We start from the raw sequence: 21,934 nt of genomic DNA, 5'->3' as shown, positions 1-21,934 counted from the left end.
AAATACCTGCATTTTTGTTTTAAGTTACCATTTTCATTCAAGTTTGAGGGCACATGATTTTAAAAATGAATAAGTAAATAATAATGTGCCCAGAAATCATTTATAATAAATACTGCAATATGTTTAAAGTATTTTATTTTCAAAAAATTACCTTTTGAAATGCACATGCTCAATATGGTTTTTGAAATGCCATCATTCATCCTTTCTATTTGTTTCAATTTTTTCTTTTCTCACTTGCAGGTGGAGTTACCCTTGCATGTGGAGCGGTTAGTGCAGTCGGTAAAGGCCCTGTGTACTTCTCTAGCAGCTGTTGAAACACCTGACATCACCGCTGCCCTAAACCAGCTGCCAGCTTGCCCCTGCAGACTACAGCCTAAAGTGCAAAAGGTAGTATTTTTGAACACTTAGTCACTAGCATGACATGGGAAATATTTCAAAACTCTCATAAGCATATAATATACATACATCAGTTGTTTTTTTCCCCTGTCTACTTTCATTTGAGTGCTGACGCAGTGCTGCAAAATTGCTGCTGCTAGTTCCTCAAATGATTAGACCATTCTCTGCATTGCTTAAACCACTAACCTTCAAAACTGTTAGAAGTGTAATGGAAGGGTTTTTTTTGTTTGTTTTTTACAAGTTTCATTTTCTCTACAGAAATGGGTGTAGCTTCATCTGTTATACATGCTTATGTATTTCTTTCGGTTCATCTTTACAGGATGTCAGTGTTTTGGCGAAGAGAGAAAACAGAGGTACGGTTCTTCTGGTCATATCGCAGTCTTGGATCTTTTTCACACTGTCATAATATATAATCAAAACTATGGAATAAAACACTTTTGCACTTTAAAAGTATTAAAAAAATCATTCTTTATATATGTGAAATCACAAAACGATTTTTTTAAACTATCCAGTTAAAGGGGACACAGTATTTTTAACAGATGTAAAATATGTCTCTGATGCCCCAAGAGTGTGTATGCGAAGTTGTAGCTCAAATTACACCACAGATCATGGTTTAGCCTGTTAAATCATTTTTTGGGGCGAGCAAAAACCCGCTGTTTTTGTGTATGTTCCTTTAAATGCAAATGAGCTGGTGCTGCCTGTCTGTTCTTTCAAGAAGGCAGAACTTCAATAGCTCGTACAACATCAACAAAACATGTCAGAAACTAACACTGTTCAGTTCAAACTTAACTCAGACGATAATGCCTACAGAGCCAGAGAATAAATGCTGATTGGAGACAGAACAGATATAATTTAGTTTAATTCCTGTTTAAAATTATTTTGCCATTTTGCTTTTATCTACTATTAGGACAAGCATATTGTAGCAGACCCTGTCCGAATGATGGGCAACATTTTACTGATGACTTGTATGAAGTTTATTGTACATCACACACAAGATGATGCATCCATTTTCACTCCAGAAAATCAATGTAAGAGCTTAAAACACCGTACATAAAGTGTGCATTAGTCTTATCCATTAACTCTCTCACTTTCATTATCATCAACATACACCGCAAATGACAGAAAAACACTCCTTACGACTAACAGTAAACAAATATATTCAGACCACATGCCTTTTCAGGGGTGCTTAATACACTGGTAAACTTTATATCCATATAACAACTCTGATAAAGCCTTACAAAGGGCACACTCTCCCTTTCATTACTGCTGTGACCAGTGTTGCTCTGGAGACTATAAGCTGGATCACAAATAGTTGGTGCTGATCCTTCCTTGAGCTTTAACTTTTTTTTTAGCAAAACCTGCCTTGCTGTCCTTCGTTCAGACAACGTACCTGCATTGCTTACAAGATGTTGTTGTTGTTGTTGTTACAGCCGCTTGAGTGTGGATTGGCTGTAACAACAACATAACACTATGCTAATACAGAACAGTCTGTCAGTGCTGTGGGTGCAAACCATAGACTGTAAAAAAGGTGGAAACGTGCAGATTAAGGTGTGGTAATATTGTAACACTGCCTTCCTACATCAGAAGGGGGGAGAAATCAGAGCGGCTCATTTTTTTGCATGCTTGTAGAAAAATGCTTACCAAAAGGGTTGTCCTTTTTCACATTTCTGGGTTGGTAGATGCAATGGGGACCCGATTATAGCACTTGAACATGGGGAAAAAGTCCGGTTTTTATGATATGTCCCCTTTAAGATGTAGGCTTGGTCGCCTCAAGTGTGATCATACTTGATCAGTAGTATTTGCCTCTTCTTGGAGAAACATGATTGAGGATGTATCCAAGTGTTTCATGTTTGTTGGAAGAGTTTGTTTATGTAGCATCCTGCTACAGTGACGTCTGTATTCTCAGATAGGGATAAACAGGAAAGATGAGGCCTTGTGCCAGACATATTTAACTTTAACTTTTGGTGTGAATTCCTCCTGCGCCTTTATCCAACATTACATGCAAAAAGTCTAGAGAGTAGTGCAATAATTATGAATTACTCTACAGATAAGATGCTATTTTCTTTTTCCTTCACAGTGACAATTGTAGAGAAGTTGACTGCAGCCATCTTGGATCTTGTGGAGCTGTACTGTAGCACTTTCAATGCTAATTTCCACACCATGCCACACAGCAGCAGATCCACAGCCCCCATACAGGAAGCTGGCATGGTCACCAACGTCCTGTCCTTCAGTGTTTACGCAGCTCATCGCATTCCCATCATATGGGCTGCCAGGTAGTGGAACCTTTGTTTCTTGGTTTGACTAAATCAGCCTGTGAATGGAAAAAAAAACTAAGATTATACTTGCACAGAAATATTAAGCAGAGCAACTGTTTTCAAAAGATCATGCAACACTGAATATTTTACATCGCATCACAAGAATAATTTACATTTGAAAATGTGTTCAATTGGAACCCAGTTATTTAAAAATGGAGTACAAAATGCATATTTGAATCAAATAAATGCATTCTTGTTGAGCATATGAGATGTTTCCAAAATCTTAGACCCTGAACTTTTGAACCATAGAGCACACTCTAACAAAATTGGAATGTAAAAAGAATATGAAAGTGGGTTGTATTGTCGGTTTGAACGAGTTCAGATTTGCACTAGTGACGGTTCATATTTGCTTGGCAAACATCAACAGATTAGCAATCCGGAATGACAGGTTTTAATAACAGACCTTCCATGGTATCAGCTTACATGCTGCGATTTGCCCCATTTCTATCAACCAAAAACTGAAAGTAGAAAAATCTTCAAAACATTTAAGGCAAATAACATGGAAAAATAAATAATTCTTACCTTGCCTTAGTTTCAAGTTTCTTAAGCTTAATAGCATGTGTTTGTATTTGTACAGGAAGTGCTTCTTTCCCAGTAAATAGCATTCCAGATTGCATGCTGGCCATCTGTTGATCACATTCAGGGTCTCATTTGTGACTCAAATTACTTTTGCTCTAGATTAAAAGTAATTTAGAAGAAAATGTAATAAATGTATTCAATGTAAATCTAAACCTGAATGTCGCACTTTTAGATTGAATTTGAGGATTTTTGAAATTAGACCACAGGAAAAGTTGACTCTTGTGGAAACTGGCATCAGAAATGCAGCTGTACACCAGCTGTCCACATTGCTGATCCCCTTTGGTAATCCAGCAGGATTATTTGGCGTTACGGTGCACAGAGAGAACTTTTTTAAAATGGCTTTCCTCCTTTTCTCAGTCCTCTCCACCCTCTGTCCTAAACTAGAACTGTGACAAGTACTCCCACCAGCACAGGGACAGATGCTGGCCAACCCTAAATGTCACTACACCTCGCCCAGTCATTCAGTGATAAAGCAATACAGTTTTTTTCCCCTCCCCCGCACAGCACAGGAATGGTCTCTCCCACCCATTGACCTGGACTAGTGCTCTTTGTCTCCCTCTGGAACTGATGCTGACTAGATCGAGCCGTCACAAAGGAGCATGTATGGGAACTTGGTGTAAACTTTGACCTTTGGAGGCCAGGCAGAGGGCAGGCTGGGCACTAGGCACCTGTGCAGTGGTGACTGAGGGCTGACATTCCCCTGCATCCCATCTGCTTTAGGCAATTAGACTCAATCAGATGGTTCTTTTAGGGGTTATATATATATTACAGGGTATATATATATATATATATATATATATATATATATATATATATATTTCCAATTTAACACTGACCTATCTTGAAGATGGTTAAATGTAATTTAAAGGTGCCCTAGAATGATTTGAAACAATATATTAAATTGTTCTTTGATATCTAAATTGAGGGTATGTGGCTTATTTAGGGTCAAAAATTGTTCAGTTACAATTTTACAGGGTCCATTTACAACCCCTAGAAATTGGCCTAGAATATAATGCTCTGTTTTTGCCTTATTTGGAAGGGTCATGAATATTAATGCAGAGTTCTGCTCTGATTGGCTGTTTCACTGCACTGCTGCTCAATGACAGCTAACACATCTATACCATCCGTCATGGCAATGATTTTACAGTGATAGCTTCTCAACTTTGAATCACAAACTGAACTGGGTAGCGTTAGCTAGCTACAAGGCTCGAGTGAGCGATCTGTAAGCAACTAAACAGTAGGAGTTATGTGTTAATGATGAAATATAGGCAAATTTAGATTTCAATCCGTCAAAAAGGATCAACATGCGTATCTGTTGTTGTATTTTATGACAACACTGGCAGGAAATATTAACCTTTGTCATTTGACAAACTGTAATGTGAGCTACTTGGAGTTTTCAATTGTTACTTTAGCATCTTGGGTTAGATCTAGACAACACAGGGGATATTATCATAATGTTGTCTTACTAATAAACTTTTTTATTTCATCCGAAATGGGTTCGACAGTCAAGAAGTGGATAAATCACTACTTACTGCTTGCAGGAATACGGTTGAAATCTTCCCTTTCTTCAGTATCAGACGCTGAGCAAATCCTGCTATATTGCCCCAGATTAGAAAAACTCTCCGTGGTAAAATGGGCTGAGCAAATGAACAACTTTGAATTACTTTGTTGTGGTTTCCGATTGTAAATAAACATCAACCATGACTGTTGACATTGTTTATCTGTGGAAAGGCTACGAAAAGTCCTCACATCCCCTGCACAGCCTGGAACATGCCATTTGTGTCCATGAGAGCTGCCGTTTTTGCTATCCTCGAGTGACGCTTGTTTATCTGCTGAACTCCCGACGGCTCTCAGCGATTGCGTCACAGTTGGCGTTATGTTGTATGTGATGTCCATGTACTGAACTCTTGTTATTTTACTATGGCAAGGTTAATTCAATTTTTCATTCTAGGGCACCTTTAACTTTTTAGCAGACCATAACCACTGGTTTTTCCTCTGGAGAGATCCTCTGATCAGTATTAGGATTGGTAACATTAGCATTTCACTAGTGTTTTTCTTTCCTCTCTGGTATTCCATTTAGCTTGGGAATGTTTTCCTTCTATTTAAATCAGCCTCAGGAGAGTTAATTTCCCATTTAGGAGTTTCTAAGTGCTTAAATTGAAGTTGAATGATGTGGGAGAACAGTGGATAATGTTGGGATTAGGACAGAGTTGGAAAAGGTGGCAAGGTTTCCACAACCATTACTTGGAGCTTGCAAATCCAAGCATAAAAGCATGCCTGTTATGAAAGGCTTGTTTTCTAAAGCATCAAGAAGACTGCATACAGCGTTTAGAACATTCAAGATCGACTCAGGCATTTCTTCTGAAAGATGGAGATGTTCAAAAGTCACCGTAATGACAATTAGTAAAATGTTAAATGTTCATTAGTAAAATGAATGAAGACAAGAACATGCTGTCATAATTTATTCATTATCCAAATTACTTTCCAAATTTTATTTTAAAAAAAGTATTGCCATTTGCTGATCTCGCCCTCTTTCTCTCTTTCATAAACATCCACAGCTATGAAAATTTCTTCTTGTCCTGTTCTCTCACCCACGGTGGGGTGGAACTATGTGCCCCCCAGCACACCAGTAAACAGTCTGTCAGCAAATATCTCTTCCACCTGGTGGTGTGGGACCAGAGGTGAGCCTGATGATAATCCACACATGCTACACAGTCCTATGCATACATTCCCTTTGAGGTTGAAAACAAATCTGACATGTTGAAACATTAGGCAATTTAAGTTTGTTTACGAAGTACTTCACATGTAAAATTTGAAAATAGCTCCGCCAACTTAGCTTCCTGTGGCTCTTTTTGTTCTCTACCCCCTCACTGTGGAGTTTTGTTATTGTTCTTCTGGTATATTTTAGTAGACAATTGTCATTTATTTTCTCCATCCTAGTGAATATATTTAGCTACATGTATGTAGGTGTGTATGTGCTATTATATCTCCAAGTGTAGGCATTTTAGAAACAAGTAGTTTCATTTATATTCTTGTTCTTAGTTTTAAGAAAAAGCATGAGAATTTCAAATTTTATTCTTTACAAAAATATTGCCATTTCAAAAAACATGGTTATGACTGGCATTATTTAATTAAATTTATCTTTTTCAATGTAGAGTTTGCTTCCCCGTCCAGATCAACCAGTTGCCAAGGGAGTCACAGCTAACTGTGATGTTATATGCCACCCCTCTACCGCCCCCTGGAGGTGTGGAGGACAAGAGCAAGCAGAAACGCAGCATTGAAGCTCTGGGCTGGGTCACCATGCCCCTATTCAACTTTAGACAGTAAGCATAGATCAATCTATTTATTTTATTATTATTGCTGGCCGATGGTCACATTTGTGTGCTTTTGTCATTTAATGATTCTGGAGGGCATGAAAACGGGCTCTTTAAGCACTAGAGTTCTGTTGATACTCACCTCCTACATTAAGCCAGTTGTGGTGTTTAGAACAGGCCAACGTTTTCAGGTATAACGCAGTCTACAAACACCACACACACTCATTTTATTTATTTTTATTCCAGTTCTTAAGAAATTGTGTATTGGAAGTAGATAACAGCAGAGTGCTGTGTAAATACAGAAGTTAGGGGTGGGTGATGATATGGCAAAATGGTCATTAAAAAAAAGAGAGAAAATAAAATCATGATTTTTAACAGTTTTTTTATTTTGGTTTTACTGTTTTGTAATTGATTGAGCAATATAGCCAAATTAATATCCCTAAATTAAAAAATAAACTTTGAAAAAGACCATTTAGGCAAAAGTAGGGTCGTTGTTTTATTTTTGTTCTTAAAAATAACAAATGCACATTACAAATGATACAAATGGAATAAACTGTGTTTTTTCCACGGTAGGTGTATTTAACAGTAGCATTCAAGTAAAAATGTAATGCATGTAAAAATAAAACACTGTATAGATGTCACTGTATACTTTTTATATATACATACATTGATGAACATGGTGCTTAAACCGTCAAATACACAACTGTCAAGAAGACTCGAAAGATAACTTGGATTAGTACTCGCACGCTGTTTAACAGACTCTGTCTACGCGCTCAGAAAAGCACGTAAGAACGGCGTGCAAATAAAATGTTAAACCATCAAGGGTTTTTAAAATGATTTTTTTTTTTATATATATAAATGTGGTAACCTTACTTTTGCATTAACATATGACTGTACGTCACATAACATTGTACAGATGTTGGGACGGAGGTGCCAGAGAGAGAATACACTGTAGCACAAAACTACGATATTTCTTCAAAAGCAAATCGTAGAGACCTTTTTAATCGTTAGCTATCAAAAATCATGATATCGCACATCCCTACAAGAAGTAGAATTAATTTGAAGACGCATTGGACAAGGATTTCATGGTCAAATGCGCAGGAAAGTCCAACTTAAATAACTTTAAATCTAGATAATGTCATGCATGAGAATTTCCATGGTGACTCTTGACTGTAAAAAAAAAAAAAAAACTACAGCTGGGCTTATGCAAGTTATTGATGTTGGCCAATTTAAGAAGGTTCATGTGTTTGCTTAAGGATTTGTTTGCAGCCAGGGTCCATAGATTGTTACTAGCAAAAATATTTACCATTGCTTGTAAGATAAACACAAGAATGTATGTACTTTGTAGGTCAAGTATTTATATACTCCGTCTTTGTCCATATCCTGTTATTGCTTGTTTTGTGCATCTATAAGCGGATGTTAGGTGTTTTCTGCCCCTACACCCTATTTTCTCTCTTCCTCAGTGTTCTGACATGTGGGAGGAAGCTGCTGGGTCTCTGGCCTTCAACCCCCGGCAGTGGAAATGCTCGTTCCAGTACGCCCAACTTCAGCCAGCCAGACAGTGTCATCCTTCAGGTTTGTCCTTTTGCTCAATTCAGTGTGTAATCATATAACCGTTTCCTGTGTCATTACAGATAACTCTCTCACCTACATTCTCTGTACATGTTGTCATTTACTCACAAGACATTTCTCCATACAAATAGTTTTTGGTTGATCTATCCTTTATCCAGGAGGTTGCAGCGTGCCAAATAGGCCCTTATCAGACCTTAAGGATGAGGCTTCCTGTTTAAAACAAACCCACAATCTCATTTGCATCTCTTTTTTTTTTTCAAAGGTCGTTTATGCATACACTCTCTAAAGCTTACTATAGAGGACACATACATGGAAAACTTTAAGATGTTTATAATTTAACAAGCAATACATTTTTGAAGGCATGTATGCTTGGATTTATGTGGAAAGGAGTATAGTGAAGGTTAAATTCTGTGCTTGGCTCACAACTTTGGTAGTAATCAGGCCAGTGTGCTTGTGGAAATGTAGGAAGGAACTGTCCCAGTCCTTGCAAAATGTCGTAAAAGTAGGTCAGGTAGATCTGCAGAGAGAGAAAGGATGCAGACATTTTATATGCATCTAAATAGACCATTTCCTGAGCATTCAATTTTGCCTAGGGCTGACAACACACTAACTGGTTAATATCTGTGATATCTTGATGTTCTTATGCAACAACAAAATCATGACTAGTTGTGAGTATGATACTGGAGGGCATGGAAACAGGCTCTTTAAGCAATAGAGTTTTGTTGATACTCACCTCCTATAGTAAACCATTTGTGGTGATCAGAACAGGCCGACTTCTACAAGTCTAACGCGGCCTACAAACACCACAAACAAGAGCATTTTTAAGTGTATTGTGGTTCCTGAGCAGAACTGGTGCATTGAAAAGTAGATCACTGTATCTAAAGCAGAGTAAATCCAGAAGTAGAATGAATTAAGACTCATTAAACACGCATTTCATTGTCGAATTACTGAATGTAGATGGTGTCAAATTTTCATACTTTTGACTTCCATGTTTAGGAAGTTTATACTACTACATATTACTATATAATATTTGTATTTATTTATCCAAAACTTGCTTGCATAAGTTATTGGCACAGTCTAATTCTTGTGAAGGCTCACATGTTTGCAGGATCCAGCACTTTGGCAGTAATAGGGTTGTGTTGGTGGAAATGTAGGAATGAAGCAAATACTATGAACAGTAAAGTAGGCTGCATCCAAAATCTCATACTTCAACATATAGTAGGTGAAACGTGTCTAGTATGTCAATTCACAATACTTCTAAAACAGAAGGCAAAAAGTACTCATTTCTATTTCTGGTGAGATTCTGAAGTGTGCATACAATGGACACTTTACTATCCCATGAGGCCACAGGACAGGATTTGTGAATGACAGGGAAGTGGCTCAAATGACGCTGGTGAAGTGACATCTACATGAATGTAGTATGTCCACATTACATTCATAATACACATGGTCATACTATTTAGAACATCCTTTTTAATAAGTAGCTACTTTGAAACAGCAAAAATGTACTCTGCATGTGTGATTTTGGATGCAGCCATATTACTATTTAGTACCATAGAATTTAGTAACCATAGTGCTACATAGTTATTTTGGGACATGACTTAAGTCATGCTTAAGAGCATGTGGGTGTTAATTCAGTAACTTCTGAAAGATTCAGGGGTTGGGCAAGTCGTTACAATGATTCAAATAAATGTCTCCATAGTGAGTCTTTTTGACCCAACTTTTGAATGATGAATGGACAAAATGTCTATCATTATATTAAACATGGCACTGTAGCTTAAGCAGCAGAGCGGAAAACCGTCTACACATGCATACGTACTCAGACAATCATCACAAACACCCGAGACTTGTCACCCACAGACAACCTCGGCAGTTTGAGTCACCACTTCCTTCACATGCGTTAATATCCTCTTCACACATTCAGACATGACATTTCACCGGCGTAAACGGCAATTCCTGCTGGTATTGTTCTGAATCTTTGTGGTAAATCACATGTGCGCATATTTATCTCTTCACTCGGACAGGGCCTCTGTGAAATTCCCACCCTCCGCACAGGCCTCCTCCTATACAATCCCCGTTCTTCTTTCTGAAATGGGTGCCAAGTCAGCCCATAGTAGTGCCAATAGGGCTCTTTTGTGCCCAAATGGCATGGCTTTGTTTAAGGGCAGTGGGCTGTGCAGTTTAAACTGGGAGCGAAGCCTGGTCCTGTGCCTATTCAGTAGGTTCTGGCCCTCATTAAGGTGCCAGGGTTATTCAGTGCATGTGAGGTGGCAGATTTCCCTTAGACAGGCCCTGCAATCTGCCCGTTAAGCCGCCCCACAGCCAAGATGCATCTGGTGCTAATGACACATCTGGGGCTCGTTAAAACTGCCTAACATGCGCTCGCTCCCCTTAGCTTCTCTCCTTGTCCTATCCTCTGATGCTTTCTCTCGCTCATTTCCCTGACCCCATTTTTCACATTCTTTCTATTGAATTCTTTCTTCAATTCAAACTGTTCTTTAAAATTCTAAGTGGTTGTTCTAGATGTTCATGGCGAACCAATTTTAACAGGTAATTCATTATTGTAAGCTACTGCTGGAGTTTATCAGTGAGCATAACCCAAACTGCTATGCACGCTTTACACGGTATAAGAGGGAAGATGCAGACCACTTGTGGTAATAATAATGTGTGAAAGTGTTGAACTTATCATTATTTGTTCATATAATAATCAGCTAGTCTAGAAATCCAGACGCACCCTGGTGGCACCAGATCTAATTTGCAGCCAGGGCATCTAGCAACTCTCCGTTGGCTTGCAAACTTTAAAATTCAAACTTGATACACAATGTGATTGGCCTGACTAGAGTCGGTGAGCAGGCTTTACATAATGACGGCAACTGTGAACAGCAGTTTTTAGTTCTTTCCACAGATTCTCAATTGGATTCAGGTCTGGACTTTGACTTGGCCATTCTAACACCTGGATATGTTATAAATCTCCGTCCCAGTCTCAGGTCTTTTGCAGACTCCATCAGGTTTTCTTCCAGAATGGTCCTGTATTTGGCTCCATCCATCTTCCCATCAATTTTAACCATCTTCCCTGTCCCTGCTGAAGAAAAGCAGGCCCAAACCATGATGCTGCCACCACCATGTTTGACAGTGGGAATGGTGTGTTCAGGGTGATGAGCTGTGTTGCTTTTACGCCAAACATAACGTTTTGCATTGTTGCCAAAAAGTTCCATTTTGGTTTCATCTGACCAGAGCACCTTCTTCCACATGTTTGGTGTCGCTCCCAGGTGGCTTGTGGCAAACTTTAAACAACACTTTTTATGGATATCTTTAAAAAATGGCTTTCTTCTTGCCACTCTTCCATAAAGGCCAGATTTGTGCAGTATACGACTGATTGTCGTCCTATGGACAGAGTCTCCCACCTCAGCTGTAGATCACTGCAGATCATCCAGAGTGATCATGGGCCTCTTGGCTGCATCTCTGTTCAGTCTTCTCCTTGTATGAGCTGAAAGTTTAGAGGGACGGGCAGGTCTTGGTAGATTTGCAGTGGTCTGATACTCCTTCCATTTCAATATTATCACTTGCACAGTGCTCCTTGGGATGTTTAAAGCTTGGGAAATCTTTTTGTATCCAAATCCGGCTTTAAACTTCTCCACAACAGTATCTCGACCTGCCTGATGTGTTCCTTTTTCTTCATGATGCTCTCTGCGCTTTAAACGGACCTCTGAGACTAGCACAGTGCAGGTGCACTTATACGGAGACTTGATTATACACAGGTGGATTCTATTTATTATCATTGGTCTTTTAGGTCAACATTGGATCATTCAGAAATCCTCACTGAACTTCTGGAGAGAGTTTGCTGCACTGAAAGTAAAGGGCCAAATAACTTTGCACGGCCAATTTTTCAGTTTTTGATTTGTTAAAAAAGTTTGAAATATCCAATACATTTCATGATTGTGTCCCACTTGTTGTCGATTCTTCACAAAAAATTACAGTTTTGTATCTTTGTTTGAAGCCTGAAGTGTGGCAAAAGTTTGCAAAGTTCAAGGGGGCCGAATACTTTCGCAAGGCAGTGTGTATGTGTGTGTGTGTGTGTGTGTATGTGTATATATATATATATGTACACACACATATACACACACATATATGTATGTATGTATGTATGTATGTATGTATGTATGTATGTGTGTGTGTGTATATGAGACGGAGTTCAGACTGGCGCTCATGTTGTGTGTTTGCTCACATGATAACAGTAACGTCATACACACATGACGACAAGGAGGTTACCGTGGTGTGTAAAGCGAGTTACACCTCTCAATTCTGCTAGTTTTACTGAGGTGTCTTATCCCGTGTGAATTGGCCGTTAATATTACAGACGTCCTGAGGTAAAATTACTTTACCCCCACGTACCCATGTTAGTCTAATCCTGTCCGAATAGGGCTTTAGTCAGGTTACAAGGCTGATTTCATTTTTCCACAAATTAAACTCATACTTCATCCCTCACAACCTCACTTTTATTCGTGGCCTATTAAATGCGTTGTCTGCCTGAGTAGAAAATGGCTGCTCTGGGTGCTACCAAGGCGACTGCCAAATGAACTGACTTGCCTTACAGGGAAACATTTGGTGTGAAGGTCATGAAAGGATGAATGGCTTCGGTATTCATTATTGTGGTGTGTTCTGCTAATGGATGAAGGGTGATGCTGAGAGGCATATGGCAATGATTGGACTGATTTCAATCCGGACTGACGGAAGTGTGAAAACAGACCCACAGATCTCAATCCTTTAAAGCTTTTTGTTATTATTCTAATATGGTTTTCTTGATTGTCAAATCTGTTCATGTCTTTAAATGTTAACCGCATAGATTCAACAGCTAGTGATGATGGTATTTAACTTGGCAAGTTTAAGGTGAAGGCCTCAGCTGTTCATGGTGCTGTTATTGCGGCTTTCAGCACTCCTGTTAAACTGATGCCAGCCGTAACAGAATTTTAGCGTTTGCTTTGGATCATAAACCTTTCACTCTTGTCCCATCTTTTACAACCCCATTAGCTGGAAAGAAAAAAAAAAAGTTACCTGCAATAGCGGCTTGTTTTCTTTATATCCCCAACCCTTCCATGAACAACGTAACTATTAGGGCTGATTGTTGTATCCAATTTTTAAATGACTGCATTTATTTTCTGATGACACTTTATATGCAACATTTTATTTAATGTATTTAAACATTTGAAGTCTTATTGGATATTTTTGAGCTACTAATTGGCTATTAGTTTCTCTAGTTTTTAAAAATCCCTTTTAAATGTCTATACCAAATATTACCAAATTGCTGAAAAATACTGAGATTTTAGCTTTTTTTTATTGTTTTGCTCAGTCCTAATATCTATACACCGATTATCTAAAGAATACAATAAAAGAATCATATGAACAGTTTTTCCATAACTGTTTTCATTCTCCTGGGTGTTTTTACACCCTCCATTGTTAAACATTCTCATTTTCAACACAACTTTCATTGTCTCTTCAGGTGGACTTTCCCACTTCTTCTTTCGAAGTACGCTTCAGCACCCCCGCTCCTGCAGAGTTCAGTCCCCAGTACGAGTTCTCCCGCCTGGACCAGGTCAGCCAAAGGCAGCTACAGGATGTCTTGCACAAAAAGTCCCTTTTCTGGTGAGTTGGCTTAATACCTTTTTTAATACTTACCTTAACCAACACTGCATATCTCTTCCCAAAAATAGTTCACCCAAAAATGAAATTGATGTCATTAATGACTCACCCTAATGTCGTTCCACACCCGTAAGACCTTCGTTCATCATCGAAACACAATTTAAGATATTTTATATTTTAGTCCGAGAGCATAATGCAGTCAATGCCCACTTTACTGTCCATGTCCAGAAAGCTAATAAAAACATCATCAAAGTAGTCCATATGTGACATCAGTTGGTTGATTAGAGTCTCTTGAAGCATCGAAAATACATTTTGGTCCAAAAATATCAAAAACTACGATTTTATTCAGCATTGTCTTCTCCTCCATGTGCCTCCAAAAAGAATCAAACGGTTAATGAATCAGTGAATCGATTAATGATTCGGGTCGCCAATGTCACGTGATTTCAGCAGTTCGGTTGGCGTCAAACTGCTGAAATCACGTGATGTTGGCGACCCGAATCATTGATCGATTCACTGATTCAATAACCGTTTGATACCGTTTTTGATATTTTTGGACCAAAATGTATTTTCGATGCTTCAAGAGACTAATCACCCAACTGATTTCACATATGGACTACTTTGATAATGTTTTTATTAGCTTTCTGGACATGGACAGTAAAGTGGGCATTGACTGCATATGCTCTGGGACTAAAATATAAAATATCTTAAACTGTGTTCTGATGATGAACGAAGGTCTTACGGGTGTGGAACGACATTAGGGTGAGTCATTAATGACATCAATTTCATGTTTGAGGGAACTAACCCTTAAAGTGTCATTGTTAGGTTTTTTTGTGAGATTAATTTACATCTCATTTGATTATTCTAGCTCAGTCATGTAATGTTACTGCAAATAGTTTTTACACATTTAAGCTGCTTTGGATGGTAACCACAAAAGATAATGCACTGGGTTGATGTACATGTATAAAGGAAAAAAACTGCATCATCTAGCTGTAGCAGCAACCACAAATAACCAACTCATGCAAAGTTAGATTCAGCTGTCGTTAGTCATCATTCATATTTTAGTGACCCGCAGCATGAAATCACTTTTCTGCTCCTAAATGAGCATGTCGGTGTTGGAACAGAGGTTGAACAAGCTCAGAGGGATGTTGAGGAATTCAGACTCATAAGAGAAAGGATGAAGCAGTCTGTCAGATCTTTCCTCGTTTCCTTGAAAGATAAAACACAATATTTCTTATTTCCTTTTTTCCTCGGTGTCCTAGTTTGCTTTCATCTCATCCCTCCTTTCAAAGTACAGTGTGAGGAATAGTGGTGTTCACGTAAACTGGGTAAACCCAGCCTGATCTGCCAGCGATTTGATTTTGCCTGGAAAATCCGTCTGGAAACCTGTACATTCGTTTCTACTGCTCATGTTACACTTTTTCGGGAACCAGTCACAGACTGGCTTATCCACCTGGCATGCTATTGGCAGGTTATTGGCACGCCTCTTGTGGTCTGATTGGTTGAAGGACTTTTATCCAATTGTGTACAGAGTTATTCAAATAATGCTCGTTGATTACGCCTCTTGTGCAGTAGAAAATACTGAGCAGACTCCCCGGACCAATGTTCAATCTTAAATTGAGCTTGGTCTGGGGATAGCCAGACAAGTGTTCACGTGGAGTTGTAAAGTTTGGGATATGAGAACAGTAGTCTGGTGGGGGAGGAGACCAGGAAATGAGAACCTGAACACACTAAGACTGGAGAATTAAATGTTAAATATAATGCATATATATACGTTTATGTGTAAATAATTGATTCATAATGAATTTATAATATACAGTTCAAATGTTTGGCGCTCTAACGGTTAATAAACAACTTCAGGCATCTTGAGGAAGAACATTACAGCCAGAGCTGCTACTTTCTGTTTACGTCTATGGCGAGTCAGGCAGGGACTGTACTCCTGACAAAAACACGTTTTGTTGAATGGGCAGTGGACATTCTCACGATTTTTGTAAATTTTCAACATAAAAAAAAGTTACAGACAGCAGCTTTAAAGAAATGTATACTGTTGTTTATAGGTTTATGAATTTAAATTCCTATAAACAACAGTATCAAAAGTGACAGACATTTATAATGTTACAAAATAATTTAAATAAATGCTGTTATTTTGCATTCAATTCCTTTAAAGAATCCTGGGGAAAAAAAACTCTGTCAATCACTAAATCAACCAAATCTTAGATTATAGAATAATGGAATAATTAGAATAATTTCTGAATCATACTGTGACACTGAAGACTGGAGTACAGTAATGATGCTGAAAACTCAGCTTTGCCATTGCAGGAATAAATGAAATTTAAAATGATAAAAAAACCTTTTACTTTCAATTGTAATCTTTCACAACATTACAGTGTTGCTATATTTTTTATTTAAAATAAAAGCAGTCTTAATGCAGTCTTCCAGAAACATTGAAAAGTCTTACCGCTCCAAACCTTTGAATGGTAGTGTATTTAAAGAGAGAGTTCTCCCCAAAATTTTAATTGTCACTTACTCATCCCTCAATTTTTTTCCAAATCTGTATGAATTTCTTTCTACTGCTGAATATTTGGAAGTCAATGGCATCCACAAATTTTGGTTACAAATTTTGTGCTCAATGTAAGAGGAATTCCTACAGGTTTGAAACAACTTGAAGCTGACAAATGATGGCAACTATCCATTTAAATCATATTCTATAGTATCATGTAATGCATATCAAACAAACATAAAAAAATAAAAATAAACGCATTTTAAATAATCAACCTTGTGTTTTCATGGCTTCATGTCCTTTTGTCCCTCCTGCTTCCTATGTTTGAATATGAGGACATATCTGGTGCTCTGCTGGGCTTGGTGCTGTACAGTACTCACTTTGTTAGTGTCAGCTTTAGACAGCTGATGTGGAGATCCTCCCCAACTGGCCCTGTTTCTCCTCTCCTCCTCTCTCAGCTGTTTTTCCTCTCTGTCTCTGTCGCTCAGAGGCTGTGGAGCTCTGAAACATTTGCTGCAGTGTAAAACGTGGAGCAACACCAGCCTGGAAATATTCAGTCATAAATTGTCTCCAGCTCTCGATCAAAGGTTGAGCGTTTGAGCTGGGTGTAAACTCTGATCTGGCTTGTCGGCAGAGAGTTATTGTTTAAACTCTTTTTTTTTTTTTTTTTTTTTTTTTTTATGCAGTTTATCGATTCTAAAAGTTTTTGCTCCACTACTACACTACTTTTTTAAATAACATGTATGGTATAGATATGAATTATACCTCATTGTTCACTCAATTAAATTAGCAATAAATAAAAAAAATCCCAGAAACTTAAACTACCCTTTGATGTTTAGTGAGACGTAAAAAAAATTAATTAAAGTCTCTTATCCTTACCAAAGCTGCATTTATTTAATAAATCAATGTATTTGTAATTTAGTCATTTCTTTCTAAAAAAAATGTAAAGAAAGGTGGTGTACTTTGAAGAAGTGACTTGTATAGGGACCCGAATAGTATAGAAATTGTTTTTGATGGGCTCTCAGTAGGCAACCACCCAGAACCCCTTAGCAACTGCATAGTAACGTGCTAGAAAACATTCAGAACACCCTGGCAACCACTCACAACAATAGAATGCCTGAAATTGGCAAGCACAACCCACAATTTCTTCAGAAACTGCAAATCTGTGTGTCTGGTTGCCCAGTGTTTTTTGTTCCAGCAGGAACCCGTTTTATTAAATTTAGCATTAGCTCACATCCATTTGGTTGTCCTTTTTCTTGACCGATTGATTTGCAAAGGGGCCTCAGGGTTGCTTTGGGCAGCTGCAGCCAGGAATCAATACTCCTCAAGCCTCTTGTGAATTGTGGGATATGTAGTCATCTAACGACAGTCATGCTTGTGTGTGGAAGAGCGTGGGTGTGACCGTATGAAGCATTCACAACCCTTCCCCCAGTATATTGAGCTGTCTGATTACTCTGTATGGTTATGGCCCAGCAGGCACAGAGGTAATTTGATCTGGGGGTCCTGCCCTACGGCTGTCATCCCTAGAGGAACAAACCACTCCCCTACATGAATTCATAAGCCAGCAGAAAAACATGGTAGCTAAACATTGCTGATTTACATGTATAACCAATGACATCCAACAAGGGTTAAGATAAGCAGCATAAAAGACATCAAAAAAATCATTATAAAAATATTTTAAGCGCTGATGGTGTGCTGATCATTATTTGTACAGGCTATAGCTAGTAGTCCGTCCCCTCTGTGCATGTAAATGTTATTCAAAAACGGTACGGTTTACCTTGGATTAGAGCCTCTTGGATTGTTTACCTCCAGACTTAGGCCTCAGGGTTTGGTACGTCAGTGTTGAAGACATGCAGCATAAATTACCTAGAGATTGTGTGTGGTTATTTTCTGTCCTTCACTGCAGTGAGCCCACACAGACACCTTCCTGAAGATACATTACTGTCTTAATTGCTGTATTAGCAGAATCTTCATTTTGTCAAGATGGGAAGTTTGCACACATTTAAGCTTTATCGGATTGTTTAATTGTGTTTTTTGACTGGTAGCATATATATGACTGTTGCAAATCTTTTTGAGCTCTTTTTTTGTAAGAGGTTTTTTTGTTTTTGAAAAGTCTCTTATGCCCACCAAGGCTACATTTATTTGTTTTCTTACACTGTGCAAAAACACGATGACCCAATCTGATAATGATAGCATTTGTGATGGAAGGTTTTGAGGATCCCATTTTGAGGATAGGTGTAGGTGATGGCTTGCTTCCAGAATAGCACTGGATGGATGGGTGGATGGATGGATGGATGGATGGATGGATGGATGGATGGATCATGGAGGGATCATTGGAGGATCATTAAAGGATGATGTATGGACTGTTGATGGATGGATGGATCATTGATGGATCATTGATGGATGGATGGATGAATAGATGGATCATGGAATAATATATTTATTGTTAATATTATTAATATTAAGTGCTGTGCAAGTTTGTTTGCTGTTTGTGCTGACATGGAATAAAACAACAAAAAATCCTCTTTTAATGGCATTTTTATTAAAAAAGAATTGATTAGATTAATATCTCACTGTTCCGTTTATCTAGGTTGACTCCGGAGGACCGGCGTCTGTTGTGGGAGAAGCGTTATTTCTGCCATGCGGAAGCCAGTCGTCTGCCGCTGGTCCTGGCTAGCGCACCCAGCTGGGAGTGGGCATGTCTGCCTGACATCTACGCCCTGCTCCACCAGTGGGAATGCATGAACCACCTGGATGCCCTGGGCCTGCTGAACGCCACGTGAGTGTTATGGTAACCATGGCAACGGTTTGTTCTGTTGTTTAGCTGGAGGCTAAGCAGAGCTCTTGACTGTCCTTCAACGGCTGGCGGTCGGGCTGATTTGACTAGACCATGAAGAGTTGACCTTTTAGATTTTTCCAGCAGAGCACATGTGGAGCGCAGATATCTCTCGAAATTTACTGACACGATATAATTTTTTATTTTTAACACCAATAGAGCTTTTAAATCTAATCTGCTCAACCGAGAGCCACAAGGTTTGATCTACCAGCTCCAACTAGGTTGAGCAAGATGGTCCACCAGGTTAACTTTGACCTAACTGATCAGCCAGCTCTAAATGGATAATCACTACTACTGTGTATATTCTTTCTTCCAATATATGTCAGTGATGCGCGGGTCAATGTATAAACAACCCGCACCCGACCAACATTTTCAGCTAACCCGCCCGCAACTCCGACAGCAAAAAAGAAAATATTGTAACGTTACTGACCCGCTTCCTGATCCGCATTTTTTAAAAGTAGTAAATGCTCCCTGGCATAATAGCCATTAATCCAGCCTGTGGAGGAGAGAAATGTTTCAGGCCCTGACGTGCGCTTAGAGGTGCGGCGTGGAGAGGAGGCAGTTCTTGAGGTGGCCCGTCATTTTCCATTTCAGCTGTCTAGAAGCATATTATTGATGAACGCAATGCTTATGTTTCAACCTTGCTTGGAGAATTCATCAGCAGGTCAACTGAGAGAGAGCCCACTTTTGGAAAAGTGTGAAGCCCTTATAGGAGCGCAAAGTCGCAAACGGTCCTTTTTTTTAATGCTGTATGATATAGCCTGGTGTTGTGCAATAAACGTTTGATTTATTAATTTATTTCGTTTTGTTTTCTTAACAATTAAGATGCTGCATGTGTTTATCCAGTCTAATCGAAGTGTGCGTCTCTCCCCCGACTTTCCCAACAAAAATCCCGCCCTGGAATGTATACGACAAAATGAGTTTTATGTATTTTTGGATGACTCGTAACCGCGGGTACCCGCTCAGGGATCAAATCACTGATATGTCAGTCATTTATCGTAGTTATCCAGTTTATTTTATCCATGTTAATAAATGCAGGATATAGTGTTTTTTTATTTTATTTTTTATGTTTATCGTAGTTTATTGCACCATAAAAGTAGATTTTATTTGAATCAACATCCACTTTTAACCAGGTTTCCAGATCAAGAGTGCAGGCGGACGGCGGTACAGTGGATGGACTCCATCTCTGATCCTGAGCTTTTGGACTTCCTTCCTCAGTTAGTGCAGGTAACAAAGGCCTTGTCTAACACTTCCTCCTTTCATGCTGGGCCTCTATTCCCTCCTTTCCCATTGACCTTGATCTGTTTATATCCTACCTGTATTTTTTTTACATTCTTCCACATTCTTCTGTCTGTTTTGTTCCCTTACCCTGATTTATCCCTCCCCATCTAACACTTCACCATCCAGCAATCACTCCTAACACTTTCTCTGTGCAGGCGCTGAAGTACGAGTGTTATCTGGACAGTCACCTTGTGCGTTTTCTGCTTAGGAGGGCCATCGGGGATGTGCGCATTGCTCACTACCTATTCTGGTGGGTCCTGCACTCTGATTATACTTAAACCAGTCCCAAATCGGGTCATGCTGCCTCATCTATCACAATCAGTGTTAAACTGATTCTCGTGTGACGATATTTGAACCTCTGACCACCTTTAATTTTTGTGTATTCAAAGTATCAAGCATTCAAGTCATGCGCTGCACATGTAGATTGTGTATGAAATAGGCTAACAGCGCCACCTGCTGTACAGATGCAGTAATTTTCTTACTTTGAGTGGTCAAAGCCTTTATGAATATGGTTCCATTTTACCCCTAAAAGGAAAAAATTAAACTAATTTTTTAAAAATATTTATTTTAATTTCATATTTGAAGAAAATAAAGATTTTTGCAGAATGACATTTTTTTCAGAACAGTTAAGCTAAGCTTACTGCTTTTAAACAATTTGACTTTTCTAAAAAGCACTATATAATTAAAGGTGACTTGACTTTCCCTACAAGTTCTTATTGCTGTAAAGCAACATACACATTCTTCTCATTATTGTAATATTTAAAAAATAATTATTAATATATACATTTTATAAAATATTTAAACGCCGTACATTTGTTGCACTTTTTTTTTATATATATATATTTTTTTAAAGCAACATTTTTCTAATAAAGGAAAAATACTCTATTAAAGTACTGTAATGCATCAGATATTTTCATTAGCAAAATATTTTTGTAACTCACTCATTCTTAAAGTAAGAATGTCAACACAATAAAAATACTTAGGTACATCGACGGTAAATTTGCATACTCAGGACATTCAATGCTTATTCTTTTAAATAATTTCTTTAGTATTATTTTAAAAGTACACTCTACACTTGGAAATGCATGTAAATGAACCTGTCCTTGGCATTAGGTCACAATGTAAAACTGCCAAACAAAGTATTTTAAAATGCAACAAATTAAAAAATGCACGTTAAAAGGCAAAGATCTTGAAGATATCAAACAATACAAGTAAATATTGAATTTATATATTTTTTTCCATTTAAAAAAATGCTATAAAAGTTGCCCTCACTTTGCCTGATTTATTCAGAATTATAAAAAATCCTGACGGAGTTGAAGCAGTGTCATTAGCAGCTTCAACACTGAGGAGCACTTACTATTTACTGCTTACAATTGTGGATCTCACAGTAAGACACAGCCCTGAAAGTTACAGATTTTTTAGATATTTTAAACAATATTGAAGTCTCTGCGGTCACAGCCTACATGTCAACTCCATCATTGCAGTGTAATAGTTTCTGTAAATAGTT

At 38.3% G+C, this 21,934-nt stretch overlaps 1 protein-coding gene across 3 annotated transcripts in view; it reads left to right on the top strand.

Moving 5' to 3' along the window:
- pik3c2b (phosphatidylinositol-4-phosphate 3-kinase, catalytic subunit type 2 beta) overlaps nucleotides 1–21,934 on the top strand; it is a 50,951-nt gene that overhangs the window by 19,053 nt on the left and 9,964 nt on the right. For all 3 annotated transcript variants that reach the window (XM_067432386.1, XM_067432388.1, XM_067432387.1), the window contains exons 9-18: nucleotides 241–387; nucleotides 716–749; nucleotides 2,474–2,669; nucleotides 5,849–5,971; nucleotides 6,446–6,613; nucleotides 8,068–8,179; nucleotides 13,674–13,816; nucleotides 18,901–19,089; nucleotides 20,280–20,373; nucleotides 20,583–20,677. In XM_067432386.1, coding sequence (XP_067288487.1) covers nucleotides 241–387; nucleotides 716–749; nucleotides 2,474–2,669; nucleotides 5,849–5,971; nucleotides 6,446–6,613; nucleotides 8,068–8,179; nucleotides 13,674–13,816; nucleotides 18,901–19,089; nucleotides 20,280–20,373; nucleotides 20,583–20,677 — 1,301 coding nt within the window. The remainder of the gene's footprint in view (nucleotides 1–240; nucleotides 388–715; nucleotides 750–2,473; nucleotides 2,670–5,848; nucleotides 5,972–6,445; nucleotides 6,614–8,067; nucleotides 8,180–13,673; nucleotides 13,817–18,900; nucleotides 19,090–20,279; nucleotides 20,374–20,582; nucleotides 20,678–21,934) is intronic.

This window comes from Pseudorasbora parva, chromosome 22 (assembly GCF_024679245.1).
Source record: "Pseudorasbora parva isolate DD20220531a chromosome 22, ASM2467924v1, whole genome shotgun sequence".
In the NCBI taxonomy this organism is placed as follows: domain Eukaryota; kingdom Metazoa; phylum Chordata; class Actinopteri; order Cypriniformes; family Gobionidae; genus Pseudorasbora; species Pseudorasbora parva.
Note: the sequence above shows the minus strand (reverse complement) of the source record. Positions and strands in the feature narration are given on the sequence as shown.